At 41.7% G+C, this 15,801-nt stretch overlaps 1 protein-coding gene across 2 annotated transcripts in view; it reads right to left on the bottom strand.

Annotated features, from left to right (window-relative positions):
• Positions 1-10,636: 10,636 nt before the first annotated feature.
• Positions 10,637-15,801, bottom strand: part of uts2r2 (urotensin-2 receptor 2) — a gene marked incomplete at its 5' end in the record, with an annotated part of 48,264 nt that continues 43,099 nt past the window's right edge. For both annotated transcript variants that reach the window (XM_034234233.1, XM_034234234.1), the window contains 1 exon segment: positions 10,637-12,218. In XM_034234233.1, the coding sequence (XP_034090124.1) occupies positions 12,082-12,218 (137 nt within the window).

The raw sequence follows: 15,801 nt of genomic DNA, 5'->3' as shown, positions 1-15,801 counted from the left end.
GTCTGTTTCCGGTTATTTTTATTTTGAAATTCAGTTCCTGACGGACGCCAAAAAAGCCCGAGATTATGGAATTAAACCAATAAATAAAAGCAAGGATAATTGTGTGTTATTGGTGAGTAAATAACAGTGTGTTATTTTGAAAAGAATAACCAATTAGAAGGAAAAAAAGATTTAAAAAAATACAGATTTCCGTATCCTGAGGCTCTGAGCCATTTATTTTCCTCACAGACGGCAACAAAAGTCCGAAATTATACGATTTAAAATAAAAGCATTAACTGTGGCTTGATATTGAGTAAGAACATGTTTTTATGAACCACACAGCTTCCGGTCTTCCTCGACCCGACCGGAGAAAAAGACGTGCTGCAGGCAGTAGAAATACATTGCTTTTAAAATCGTGCTGTGCAACACGAAAAAAAGGGGCAAATCGTGTTGGTGAACACGAATCAATAGATTAAAAATCGTGTTGGTGAACACGAAAATGCCGTGAGACTGGGTTGAATATTAACCCTCCTGTTGTCTTCGGGTCAAATCTGACCGATTTACTACTTTCATCAATCATAACCTTTTTGTTTTACATTCGATTGCATTCAGGCTCCATGATATCCTTCACAGTAGACATTTGAACATATACAATTGCTGATCACCGCTTTCATTGAATTTTGGATGATTTAGTCAACTTTGAAACATCCATGGTGTTCCCGGTCTGACCGCCATAAAGAAAAGGAATTAGTAACCATCCGGATCAGATAAAACACACACACACACACACACACACACACACACACACACACACACACACACACACACACACACACACACACACACACACACACACACACACACACACACACACACACACACACACACACACACACACACACACACACACACACACACACACACCACACACACACACACACACACACACATCTTTGTATATTTACTGCAGTTGTTCATGTATACCAGTAGTCTGATACAATATGTACAGTTTGAAATGGTGTTAAATGACATTTGGTGGTGATTAATGGTTTTTGTATTAATGTAATAGCAGTTAAAACAGGACCGGTCAAATTTGACCGCGAACACCAAAGTGAGGGGGAAACGAAGACAACAGGAGAGTTAAACAAAATATGAAACATTCAGGTCTTAGTGGAGGAAGTTATTCCTACGTTGTTTGACACAAGGATTCTCTGCAGCTAAGCTAACTAGCCTTACATACATTTGACTGTGATAGTAAGATCATGACACCTCTGCAATGCTGGACCTTCATCGAACTGTTCACATTTCTGTTGAATCAAACGGATAATCTGCTGATCTGCTCGGCGTTCAAAGAGACTTTCGGACAGGAGAAGGTTTGCAGGTTGTTCCTAATGAGCGATGCTTAAAAACCCACCTCATGTTTTATGGAGAGTTCATGAGTCTTTCATTAGGATGGCGCTGATGAGAAGCTCTTTCTCGTTAATCTGAGTTATTAACGATTCATCAGCAAAACGTCCTCTTCTGATTCAGCAGACTGGAACACAAACTGTGATAATATGCAGGAGACAGAAACAACCTTCTATACTGACAACAATGAATAATATGTGCATGATAAAGTGACATTTTAAAACTGTTATCCCATACAGAGGTGGCAAGAAACTAAGTAGATTTACTCAAGTACTGCACTTAAGTACCATTTTTAAATACTTGACTTGAGTATTTACATGTTATATTACTTTATACTTCTAATAATAATAATAATTCCTTACATTTATTATAGCGCTTTTTCAATGACTCAAAGCGCTTTACATATACACACATTACACATATATTACATTACATTACATTTAGCTAACGCTTTTGTCCAAAGCGACTTACAATAAGTACATTCGACCAGGAAGACACAACCTTGAAGAAAACAGAATCATATAAGTATATCAGGTTTCATAGAGCCAAACATTTCAAGTGCTACTCAACTGGCTTTAGGTAATCCAGTCCTTTATTGGTATAAAAGTGCTTCGTTAATAGTTCTAACGCTCGAAGTGGAGTCGAAAGAGATGAGTTTTCAGTTTGCGCCGGAAGATGTGCAAGCTATCTGCCGTCCTGATGTCAATGGGGAGCTCATTCCATATATATATATGATACATGCAATGGTCACTGTGGACAATACCCACAGGAGCAAGTTCAGGTGAAGTGTCTTGCCCAAGGACACACCGGCCTGACGCAGTGGCGGCAGGAGCGGGTTTCGAACTGGAGTTCCCCAGCACTCCCCCTTGATCGGATGCACAGACCACTGCGCCACCCGTCTACTTAAAAAAATTCAATCAGAGCTTTGTTTGTCTCCAGAAGTAAAATGCTCCTTGATGCAACAATGTACATTTTATACAGGGTTCTGTCTAAACCACTGCGCCCTCATACCAACAATGCAGATTTTCCCTCGTAAAATGTTAAAGTGATGCCAGAAAACAATATTTCTAACAGAGCGTCAGACGACAGAGACTGCTTTGTTTTTACGGAGCTCCGACGTCACGTAGTTGCATACGTCCGCGGAGACATCTTGTATACGGGGCCCGGGCGTCATGTTTTCGTGAGAATGTATGTATCTTTTATACAAGATCAACGCCACAGTATTGCCCTCAAACTATATTATATATTATCTACATTATTTGTATATCTGTATACTAGAAAAACCCCTGATACACATACAGGTCATTTTCCTGCTCAATGATTGCTTATATACTTTGAGTACATTATGCTTGTTAGGGAATCATTTGCTTAGGTATTCAACCTTCGACCCAGTTCATCCTTTCCTCCTCTCACTGTCTCCTTTCTCACGGCACAGGTCTACGGCCTTGGTTATTGCTGCTGTCTCTCTTACGGAGGAGCAGCTTGGGCGCATTGCTGTTTCCGGTCTGTGACAGAGCACAAGCCGCCATGAGGTCGTTTACTGTTCAGAGACGAAGGTTCCCTGGCTCACATTCTTTCCTCTGGACGAGAGCTCTAGTTAGATTCAGGGTCCATATTGCTTTAGTCTCGCTGACGAAGAATGTTGATTATTACACTCCGAACTAGTTAAAACCTCGAGCTGCAGAAAGAGTTCTTCAGGATTGGTTTGGTTTCCGCCGTGTCAACTCGTGACACACCACCTGTCGCGTGAATTCTCCGGCCGAAGCTCCAAATAAACCGTCAGTGTTTGACATCAGAGCTCCAGCTCTCCTCGTGTCTCTGAGTCCTGACTCCATCAAAGCTCCAGCTCTCCTCGTGTCTCTGAGTCCTGACTCCATCAGAGCTCCAGCTCTCCTCGTGTCTCTCTGAGTCCTGACTCCATCAGAGCTCCAGCTCTCCTCGTGTCTCTGAGTCCTGACTCCATCAAAGCTCCAGCTCTCCTCGTGTCTCTCTGAGTCCTGACTCCATCAAAGCTCCAGCTCTCCTCGTGTCTCTCTGAGTCCTGACTCCATCAAAGCTCCAGCTCTCCTTGTGTCTCTCTGAGTCCTGACTCCATCAGAGCTCCAGCTCTCCTCATGTCTCTCTGAGTCCTGACTCCATCAGAGCTCCAGCTCTCCTCGTGTCTCTCTGAGTCCTGACTCCATCAGAGCTCCAGCTCTCCTCGTGTCTCTCTGAGTCCTGACTCCATCAAAGCTCCAGCTCTCCTCGTGTCTCTCTGAGTCCTGACTCCATCAGAGCTCCAGCTCTCCTCATGTCTCTCTGAGTCCTGACTCCATCAAAGCTCCAGCTCTCCTCGTGTCTCTCTCTTGCCCCTTTCACACCAACGTGTTTTCAGCTAGAGCCTGAAAAGTGCCGGTTTTTCCTGTTCACACCGCAGAGGCGCCGCCTCTTAGCTCCGGAATCCGGTTCACTTCCAGCTCCAAAAAATTGTCGGTCTAGAGCAGTGGTTCTCAAAGTGGGGGGCGCAAAGGCATAACAGGGGGGTGGGGGGGGCGCGAGAGACCAGGAGGAAAAACGGTTATTAAAAAAAAAAAAAAATTCAATAAAAAAAAAAAAAAAAATCATATTTTGAAAAATTATTGATTCGAAAATAATATGATACAGTGTAGTGCCGTGAAAAGAGAGTCGGAGGCGGTGTATTAAGAATGGAGTTCCAATCTTTATTATCCATTACTTTCAGAGAGGTTAACACATGCACTGCTCTGCCTGATGAGCTAGCAGGAATGGCAGCTAAAGCTACAGGTGTTCGTGTTCCCCACTAAAGGGTCCGTGTGGCAACACAATAAGCAAGGTGAATTATGTCCAATAACGTGTCACCACAACAGTACTATTACGGGTCTCTGTGTTTCATTAAAGCTCGGCTCTGTGTGTGTGTGTGTGTGTGGAACGAGCCATTTTGTGTGCGTGTGCGAGCGAGAGAGAGAGATAGCGCACCCGTACCGGAGATCGTTGATGTTAGCTTCTGGTGCTAGCGAGCTACGCTAACGGATTTTAGGAGTTTTTTCAACAACAAAGTGGAGGAGAGCCCTCTCCTGTCAGACTGAGAGACTCAGTGAGCTAAAGGACTCTCAGTGTTATCTCAGTGGGTCTCAAACGTTTTGGTCACCATTAATGTAAACAATTATTTCCGAGGCACACGTTTATATGATCATTATAGTTATAAAAAAATAAGAGAATAAATGAAAAACAGGTATGAAATACTATATGACATTAAAAAATGAATAAAGTTTAAAAGGGGAGTGATTTGTAAAATATCCATAAAGAAATAGTAAATCTGTTTACAGGTCTGTGTTGAGAGATGTATCCATAGATCTCTTCATTTTGTTCTCAAAGTGCACCAGATTGATGCTTTTAACTTCAATATTTAAAAATCTTCCCGGGGGAGCATGCCCCCGGACCCCCCTATGTGAGGTCCACACACCACCTATAAAAATAGCACTTTACCCCTGCTTACACCTATATGCCGTGAGCTGATTATAACAGTCGCGGGAACATTGTGTATTTGCGTGGGGAGTGTTGCAGTAGAAAATTCCACTGTAGTGCCCGGTACATTAATGGGAAACCCTAAATGTTTGAGCACCCTCTATGAAACGTCAAGCTACCCCACAGCACCCCCAAAATAAATATCTGGCGCCGCCACTGAGCCTGACTATTTGTGTTTGTTCTTTTTTTTTTCTCCAAAGGGGGGGCCTGACAGAAAAAGTTTGAGAACCACTGGTCTAGAGGCAAGAGCTTCGGAGCTAAGAGGCGGCGTCGCTTACGTCTCTCCTACGTCGAGGCGGGGGCAGGGGCAGATTCGTCGTTGATGCTGAAGACCACAAAGAAGTCTTGCATTTCGCATGTGATGTTTGTGAAGTTCCAAGTAAAGTCGTCCCTTGTAAAGTCGTCCGATGCCTTCCATTTCGTTTCGTAAGAGGATAACCAAAGCGAACAGCGCTTCAATACAATCGGCCATTGTTGTTGTTGTCGATGTGAGGGATTTCCGCGCGGTTTGGATTTTATGAAGCAGGCACGTAAACGGTGACGTCATGACGCAGCAGCGGCAGCTCTGGGCGGTGTGAACAGAGCGGGAGCAGAAAAGGGAAACCGGAGCTGAACCAGAAAAGCTCCCGCTCGGAGCTAGAAAGGGAAAAGCACTGGTGTGAAAGCCGCATGAGTCCTGTTCTGAGTCCATTTCCACAGAAGTTTCCCCCACACTGCTGATACTGCATTTATATTTTTACTACAGTAAAATGCAGGACTTTTAGTTGTAATTAAGTATTTTGACAGGAGTGTATGAGTACTTTTACTAAAGTAAAGCATCGGAACACTTCCTCCTCCTCTGATCCCGCGGTGGTTTCACACTTTGTTCCACGTTGACTGTTTCTGTGTATTTGCACGTAAAATATCACAAACTCATGCCTTAATGCAGCCGGTCCCTCGGTGCTACTCAAACATCGTCACAGCAGAGATGTAGAAAACTCATATTTTTCCTCACTTTGCAAATTGTGCAGACGCTCGGCTCGACTTTTCAGCTCATTGAAGATTCATGAGAAATCTTGGAGGGATTTGTTGATTTGTTTCCTGAGCTGCAGCGTCTTTTATCCCTGAGCTGGAGGGAAGCTGCCAGAAGCATTGTGATCCCCAAAGAGAGACATTAGACACAGCTAATAATCCTTAATAGAAAGAGATCGTCAGCTCTTCATCATTTTAACAAACACTGTAATCAAGCTTTTGTTTTCACATGTGAGTCTGTGCATTTAGACAGGTAGCAATTCATGACAGAAAGTAGACAGGCAGGTAGTTTGACAAACAGGTGAACAGGTAGGAAGACAGACAGGTAGTTTCACAGGTATCCAGTTTGACAGGTAGGTAGTTAGATCAGCAGGTAAACAGGTAGGAAGACAGGCAGGTTGGTAGACAGGTAGATAGTTGGAAATTAAAGGTAGCTTGACAGGTAGGCAAACTGGTGGGTAGTTTCAGAGTTTGACAAGTAGGTAGCTTGATAGACAGGTAGTTTACCAGGTAGATAGTCAGGTAGATAAACAGGTAGATAGACAAGTAGGCAGTTGGACAGGTAAGTAGGTAGACAGACAGGTAGTTTCAGAGGTAGACAGGTAGGTAGAGGGACAGGTAGGTAGACAAGTAGGTAGAGGGAAAGGTAGACAGACAGATAGACAGGCAGGTAGGTAGGTAGGTAAGTAGGTAGTTGGACAGGTAAGTAGGTAGACAGGTAGTTTCAGAGGTAGACAGGTAGGTAGACAGGCAGGTAAGTAGACAAGTAGGTAGTTGGACAGGTAAGTAGGTAGACAGGCAGGCAGGTAAGTAGGTAGACAGGTAGGTAGACAGGTAGTTTCAGAGGTAGAGAGGTAGGTAGACAGGCAGGCAGGTAAGTAGGTAGACAGGTAGGTAGACAGGTAGTTTCAGAGGTAGAGAGGTAGGTAGACAGGTAGGTAAACAGGTAGTTTCAGAGGTAGGTAGACAGGTAGGTAGAGGGAACGGTAGACAGACAGGTAGGTAAAAGCAGGTCAACAAGGTTGGTTTGAGTAGTGTGACAGGTAAGTAGTTTCACAGGTAGATAGACAGGTATTCTTGCAGGCAGGAAGACAGATATGAGGATTTCTACAAATATACAACAGGTTTTCTTTCTAAAATGCATCTCCCTCCCTCCTCTAACGTATCTGTTTAATGCTCGGGCTGAACCCTTTCCGATGTTCCCTTGTTTGCACTCAGCTAAAGGTTTCAGAGTCGACCCCCTGCTGAGATATGTGAGCGACGCTCCCTGAAGTTGATTCTGAGATTTAAAAAGAGCCACAGAGAAATCCTACCACAGTTTTTAAAGACAGTATTAATGTTTAAAACAGGGTGCAGACGACCTGCCGCTGGAAACAGTCTTGGTTTAGAGGGACTAAGAGACGGGTCAGAAAATATAAACATACTCGTCTTTCAACCCTGGAGACGTTTGGGAGTGAAATGATATTCACCGCTGCAGGAAGTGACCTTTACAACAACTGAACACCTTCAGTGTGTGCTTCCCCCTCAGGTATTACATCTACAGGAAGCTGCCATGTTTCTTTCATTGGAGACTTTCAGTTTTGCACATAATAGAATATTATTTTACTTTTGAATCCTAGTTTTTCCATGAGTCAAGCCATGTGTGTGCTCAATACCTTCGTCTAAAACTATGACTTGTGTCTTGAATTTAAATGAGCTGTGATACAAACACACGATTAAACATTTAGGTCTTAGTGGAGGAAGTTATTATTAAAACAACACCAAGAATGTTTAAATGATTCTTAGAGTTTGAGGTCCGTTTTGAAAAGCCAATCTAATTAACTACTAGAAGTTTGCTACTACATTCATATTTTTGGTTTATTTTAATACAGAAACAAAAACATATTTGGGGCCATCAAAGGAAAGACAATACTTTATTACAATTTATTTTATTCATGGTTTTCTATTTTAAATATTCTTTTGAAATGCATTTGATAGGATGATGAGTGTAAAAACCTTCGGTTATTTGCACATAAATATCTGCTGCTATTTTAAAATGACTTTTATCAGCTGCCCGTGTAAACAACATGTTTCCAAAACAATGCTGTCAAGTAAAAAAAGAAAGTCCAATACAACAATAAAAAGCAGAACCGAAAAGTGCTCGGTAAATAAAGAAATATTTGTTAAATGTACCCTAACTTTTGACACATTATGCCGTTTAATGTGTTTTTCATACAGAGTCTAACATCAAGAAATGTCCAAACTATACTACAAAGAAAATGCAACTCATTAGAGTGTGTACAACTTAAATGGCATTAACATTTAACTCTTTTAGGTAACGATTGAAACAGCTTTTTGGCGTGGGTAATATATATTGGTGGATTCACAGCTCAAAGTGCAGGATATTAAACGTTTAAAAAGGCGTTTAGTGATCAGTTGTGTGGAAAATAAGAAAAGCTGAGCACGAACAGTTCCTGGCACGGGAAGAAGAGATAACGCTCATCAAAAGAGACAAAGGAATCATTTAATTATTGTATTGAGTTCATCAGGTCACTGAAGTGTGGCCAGAGACTTCGTTTAGGACAATAACAAGAAAGGGACACAACATTCGTTCTAACTAAAGTCTAGAAATCTGAAATCAGGTGTATATCAGTATGTAGTGTCTCTACTTTAAAGAGTCCTCTCCTGCTGATGTTCAGGTGCATATCAGTATGTAGTTTCTCTACTTTAAAGAGTCCTCTCCTGCTGATGTTCAGGTGTATATCAGTATGTAGTGTCTCTACTTTAAAGAGTCCTCTCCTGCTGATGTTCAGGTGTATATCAGTATGTAGTGTCTCTACTTTAAAGAGTCCTCTCCTGCTGATGTTCAGGTGTATATCAGTATGTAGCGTCTCTACTTTAAAGAGTCCTCTCCTGCTGATGTTCAGGTGTATATCAGTATGTAGTGTCTCTACTTTAAAGAGTCCTCTCCTGCTGATGTTCAGGTGTATATCAGTATGTAGTGTCTCTACTTTAAAGAGTCCTCTCCTGCTGATGTTCAGGTGTATATCAGTATGTAGTGTCTCTGCTTTAAAGAGTTCTCTCCTGCTGATGTTCAGGTGTATATCAGTATGTAGTGTCTCTACTTTAAAGAGTCCTCTCCTGCTGATGTTCAGGTGTATATCAGTATGTAGTGTATCTACTTTAAAGAGTCCTCTCCTGCTGATGTTCAGGTGTATATCAGTATGTAGTGTCTCTACTTTAAAGAGTCCTCTCCTGCTGATGTTCAGGTGTATATCAGTATGTAGTGTATCTACTTTAAAGAGTCCTCTCCTGCTGATGTTCAGGTGTATATCAGTATGTAGTGTATCTACTTTAAAGAGTCCTTTCCTGCTGATGTTCAGGTGTATATCAGTATGTAGTGTCTCTACTTTAAAGAGTCCTCTCCTGCTGATGTTCAGGTGTATATCAGTATGTAGTGTCTCTACTTTAAAGAGTCCTCTCCTGCTGATGTTCAGGTGTATATCAGTATGTAGTGTCTCTACTTTAAAGAGTCCCCTCCTGCTGATGTTCAGGTGTATATCAGTATGTAGTGTCTCTACTTTAAAGAGTCCTCTCCTGCTGATGTTCAGGTGTATATCAGTATGTAGTGTCTCTACTTTAAAGAGTCCTCTCCTGCTGATGTTTAGGTTTATATCAGTATGTAGTGTCTCTACTTTAAAGAGTCCCCTCCTGCTGATGTTCAGGTGTATATCAGTATGTAGTGTCTCTACTTTAAAGAGTCCTCTCCTGCTGATGTTCAGGTGTATATCAGTATGTAGTGTCTCTACTTTAAAGAGTCCTCTCCTGCTGATGTTCAGGTGTATATCAGTATGTAGTGTCTCTACTTTAAAGAGTCCTCTCCTGCTGATGTTCAGGTGTATATCAGTATGTAGTGTCTCTACTTTAAAGAGTCCTCTCCTGCTGATGTTCAGGTGTATATCAGTATGTAGTGTCTCTACTTTAAAGAGTCCTCTCCTGCTGATGTCCAGGTGTATATCAGTATGTAGTGTCTCTACTTTAAAGAGTCCTCTCCTGCTGATGCTCAGGTGTATATCAGTATGTAGTGTCTCTACTTTAAAGAGTCCTCTCCTGCTGATGTTCAGGTGTATATCAGTGTGTAGTGTCTCTACTTTAAAGAGTCCTCTCCTGCTGATGTTCAGGTGTATATCAGTATGTAGTGTCTCTACTTTAAAGAGTCCTCTCCTGCTGATGTCCAGGTGTATATCAGTATGTAGTGTCTCTACTTTAAAGAGTCCTCTCCTGCTGATGCTCAGGTGTATATCAGTATGTAGTGTCTCTACTTTAAAGAGTTCTCTCCTGCTGATGTTCAGGTGTATATCAGTATGTAGTGTCTCTACTTTAAAGAGTCCTCTCCTGCTGATGTTCAGGTGTATATCAGTATGTAGTGTCTCTACTTTAAACACAAATAGATAGACATTTTTGGTATCATACTGTATTTGGTCTTTTGGCATCGGACTAATGTTTTTTTACCTCAAATAAGATGAAATTTGCAGAAGAATCAGTCGTACCCATAGACTGTATATAGGTCGTACCATGTGATCAAAGACTTAATATAGTAATACAATAAATACATACTTTTTTAATTGAATGTTTTTACCTATTTTAAAAGTGTTGAGGTGAAGATCATCTCAAATGTGTTATTAATGATGTTTTCAGAGAAGCTGTTGTACAAAAAAAACGAGTCAAAGAGACAAGGTTTATTTTTTACTGTCAGTATTTTATTTCAAAGCGCCCTCCCCGAACACTTTGAAGTAAACGGTAACAAACTAAAAAGAGAAATCCCTCCAGCGGGTTCTTCTCAGAAGAAAACACCTCCTGGGTCAGAGAGTAATGATTCAATCGCCGAATCACCAGTTATCTCTTTTATTCGAGGCTTCGACCGAAACACACAGAGAAAACACACAACCCATCGTTAGCCTCTTTTAAACCGAGAGGCGCCAAACACCGAGGAGACACAGAGAGCGTGAGTTTCAGGATCCAAAGAAACTGCTGTAGAAACATTTGATAAAAAAAAACCAAAAGTCAGCAAGAAATTAAACCATTTCAAAAAGAAAAGGCAGAAGTGTAACAGAAAGGGGAAATGGACGGGTGCAATATTTAAATGGCAGGAAGCACAGTATTTGATAAAGGTGGAAATGCAGAGATATTCCAGCTTGTATTGAGATGTGACCAAAAGAGCTTTTTTTCAAGTTCTGGAATAAAAGTCATAATTCTGAAACCGCGACACAAAGTCAGTTCTGACTCTAATCGCAGAATTCAGAGAAAAAAAGTCAAAAAATTGTTCACAGAATTCTGACTTTTTTCTCAGAACAAAAAAAAACACATCAACTTTTGGTCGGATCTTAAAAGAAATGTCGCTTGACCCTTATTCTCTTCCTAAGAAATCACAACATGAGCATTTTCTTATGTATTTTTCAATTATATTGAGAATAATTATGCAAAAAGTGATTAATCCCTCATCAATCCATAATCGTGCAAAAACTAAAACTGAATTCTAACCTTCTTAACGGTGCAAGAAACACATGGAAACAGCTGTCGAAACATCGATCAGTTAGAAAGTCAGAAATAACACCTTTACAGAGAGAATGATGAAAAGATGATAAATCCCTCGTTTATACTGATCACAAAATCTGTCAAAATGATAGTAATTGTTTCGAAATTGTGCAAAATGAAACCAAAGGAAGGGAAACGGTGAACGCCTGTGTGCTTTTCTCCAGCAGGTCAATATCTGAAAGTGGAAGGAAATGTCAGATATGGACCGTACAGCCGGAGAAAAGTCTCTCTTCCTCTCTGCAGGGTTTGTTGGGAGTAAAACTGAATTCTAACCTTCTTAATGGTGCAAGAAACAATGGAAACAGCTGTAGAAACATGTATAAAACCCAAAAGATCAGTTAGAAAGTCAGAAACAACAGCTCTACAGAGAGAACGATGCCAAGGTGGTCAGAAAATCTGTCAAAAATCATAGTAAATGTTTCTCAATTGTGCAAAATGAAACCAAAGGAAGGGAAACGGTGAACGCCTGTGTGCTTTTCTCCAGCGAGTCAATATCTGAAAATGGAAATGTCAGATATGGACCGTTGAGCCGGAGTAAAGTCTCTCTTCCTCCTCTCTGCAGGGTCTCCCCACCCCCAATACCCACATTTAGGGCATGGCGGGGTCAGCGATGGCGTGCGCGGGGTCGCAGGTGAAGGACACCGTGATGGCGAACCTCGTTCCCCATGAAACCTTCTCCACCCGATGGAGGTTCTCCGTGCCCGAAGAGAAGAAGGAGACTCGTCCTGAGGAGGAAACAGACGGACATTTTAGGAGAGAGGAGATATACACGGAACCATGCTGATAAAGACGGACTTAATATATATAAATATTCAGGATGTGGTACGAGGACTGGAGGCAGGAGAAATAAATAAATAGTAACAGAACTTTTTACTAATTGATGTTGCTTTTTGTAAAAAAAAAAGTTGACATTTCAGGAAATATTTTCTTTCTTTCCAACTTACTATTTCAGTATTATTATCGCTGCACTGAACTGGAGACAAGGCAATCGTACTGGTAGCATTACATTACATTACATGTTAGACGCTTTTATCCAAAGCGACTTACGTACTCAATACTGTGGACAATCCCCACAGGAGCACTTTGGGTGAAGCGTCTCAGGGACACAACGACTGCAGTGGGGTTTGAACTAGGGGTGCAACAACTAATCGACTTAATCCATTACCAAATTAGTTGCCAACTAATTCAGTCGTCGATTCGTTGGTGACGTCATCACATGTGTTTTACGCGCCGTTAAGCTCCAACGTTATCGGTCTTTTTATCGGTACTGGAGACATTTAAAAAAGATATGTCATGTATTATTGCTACATAAGCATTATATCCAGGGCTGCACATAACTGGTGCGCACCTCGGCCAAAAAAAGAGCACCGGGTCATTTGAAAAAAGGCGCATTTGCGTACCAACATTGAGAGAGAGAGAGAGAAGGGAGAAGAGAAAAGAGAAAAGAGAAAAGAGAAAAGAGAGAGAGAGCGAGAGCGAGAGAGAGAGCGAGAGCGAGAGCGAGAGAGAGAGAGAGATATTTGCGAGTTGCATATGAACTCAGGGCCGGCGCGTAGCACTGGCGTTGATTTTCGCCTAGGGCGCCAGATCTGTGGAGGCGCTGCGCTGGTAGTTCTGGGAGGGAAAAAAACATTTTTGACCGTTGGGGCTCATCCTAATTTTCGGGCCTTGATGTAACGATATTCATAATTAAGTAAATGTAACACCCTTTTCACCCCGGGTACACGTTTCATTTGCCCTGTACGATGGGTGCTGTAGTGTAAGTGATGAAAATGGGGGATGTTGGCTTATCTGGCGCCCGCAGCTCACAGCCAAAATGCGAGTGAGCGTGGGAGTGAGCGAGGGAGAAAGGGAGGGAGAAAAGGAGGGCGCTGTTGTTATTAGCATCTGGTGCTAGCTGCTCTAACGGAAGAAGAAGATGTTTCTACAATGATGTGGAGGGAGAGTCCTCTCCAGTCAGACTGAGAGGCTGATAACTACAGCTCAGTGAGGTAAAGGACTCTGAGTGTTTAGATAGTTCACTTTAGTCTAAGTTCAAACGGTTTGGTCACAATTTATGTAAACACATATTTCCAAGGCTCTCCTTTATAATTATTGGGATAAACAGGTTTGAAATCATTCCAATGTATACTATAGGACAGTAACCAAACATATCCTTTAAAACTGGACTTTCGACCCAAACCCAGCTGTTGACTTGTGGATGCAAGCAGCTAATCGCAGACTCAACCAGAGAGGAAAGAAGTAGGCCTACATCATCAGCTACCATGTCTGACAGAGAGGAAGACAGTGAGGAGAACAGTCAGGAGGGGAGTGATGACAGCTTGTAGGATTACTGGTCGTGCTAATGTTGTCTTGTGTTCGCCTCTGTGTGTGTGTTCTGTGTTCACCTCTGTGTGTGTGTTCTGTGTTCACCTCTGTGTGTTCTGTGCCGTGTGTCTGACAAATAAAGACCGGTTTATTTATTTCCATTTAAGGATGAGCACCAAGCAACATCTCCAGGTGCTCCTTTGAGAACCAGGGCAAACAAGTTATGTGCACCCCTGATTATATTGCAGTCTTAGTGTCGCCAACTAGTTTCTAATATGCAAAAAGACAAAAAAATGCGTCTATGATGTATTTTCGATCTTTCTCTCCCGTCTGTGTGCGAGGGGGCGGGGCAGTTCACACACGCAGCTGCTACATGCAGCAACACACTGCGGAGATGGCGGAGAGAACGCGCTCCGAGGTGGTTCAACTTTACCCGTCTCGATGCTCGTTACCTAAAGTGCAATAAAAGTTTAGCATGTGAGGGCGGCAACACGAGCAATTTGTCTAAACATTTATCAAAAGTGCTCCACATCCAGACGGAGGAATGCACCGGGTTCCACTGTCTTTCTAGCAGCTCTGCAGCCCCATCCACGAGTAACGTTTCCACGTCAGGTATTATGTATGCTAGCAGCAACACACAGAGTTAACCACATTATACAAACATGAATGATTAGAGGAAACTGAGTTATTTATTTTGTTAAAGTTTCAGCTATTCTGTTCACAGTTCTGTCATCACATTATTTAATACGATTTGTTAAAACGTTGTTGTTTCTTTTGATGTGAAATATTATTTATTTAATTTAAATAAAAAGCAATGTTAGTTTTGTTCACAATGTGTTAATTTAATAATATATGTATTTTTGAATCAAGTGTTCATCTTTATTGTCTTCATTGTTAGTTTCCACATGCCTAAAACACCTCAAGCTAAATCTAAAAGTTGATAGTTTGAGAAATTGTGCAAGGCATATTAGTCCGAATAATCGTTTCATTAATCGATAGATTAATCGATTATCAAATTAGTCGTTTGTTGCAGCCCTAGTTTGAACCTGTGCCCCCCTGATCCGAACACCAACGCACTAACACACTACGTCACACGCCTCCCACGGTAGCAGGAGAAACATTACAATTGTTTTAAAAAATACATTAGGTTATGAAACAAACCAACAAATATGCTTTATAATTTACAAAATATTTCTTGTTTTTTAAAGAAACATATTGGCAAAAACACTGGAAGCAGGAGAAATGTCTGAATGTTTAGGAAAGTGCACTCAAGTTCAGAGACCAAATACCCCAATCATTTCAATAATGTTTCTTGAAGATAAAAAGAGGATGTGGTTAGCCTAGCTTAGCATAAAGACTGGAGGCAGCAGGAAGCTTAGCGACCAACAGCCAATAGAAATCCTTGATGTTGGTCCATCAGATATTTTTGCATAATGTTTGAAAGTGTCTTGTCGGGTAAAAGTCTAACTTTGGTTTGCTCTATGCTAATTTGAACTGGGGTCAGGGGCGCACCTTGCAGGCAACTGCTTGGGGCCCCCCAAAGAAGGTAGATTAAGAAGGTCCACAGCAACGACAACATGAAACACCCTTTCATTTACTGCAACGACATGTCGGGAAACCCCCTACTGTGCGTGGTGATGAAAAGCTGGTTCGAGGGGCCCCCAGTGAATGTTTGCCTTGGGCCCCCACAGACTCTAGGACCGCCACTGACTGGGGTAAATCCAAAAGGCTGTTTTAGAATGCCCAAAAGTTTCTGCACCAAATGGTTGAAATTCAGCGAGAAAAACAAGGTGTTTCGGCGCTAAAAATACAATTTATTCATGGTTTTACAGCTGAAAAGGTAGCAAGAGAGCCAGAGTTGAAGTACTCTAAAGTGGATTCAAAGACAACGGGGGGACATTTTATCGGGAACATTTTAAAGATTGTTTTATCCCCTTACCCTGAGCCCTAGGTATGTGTACTGTAACTGTAATTTACACCTGATAATCATGGTATAGCCTT

Source organism: Gymnodraco acuticeps, unplaced genomic scaffold (assembly GCF_902827175.1).
Source record: "Gymnodraco acuticeps unplaced genomic scaffold, fGymAcu1.1, whole genome shotgun sequence".
NCBI lineage: Eukaryota > Metazoa > Chordata > Actinopteri > Perciformes > Bathydraconidae > Gymnodraco > Gymnodraco acuticeps.
Note: the sequence above shows the minus strand (reverse complement) of the source record. Positions and strands in the feature narration are given on the sequence as shown.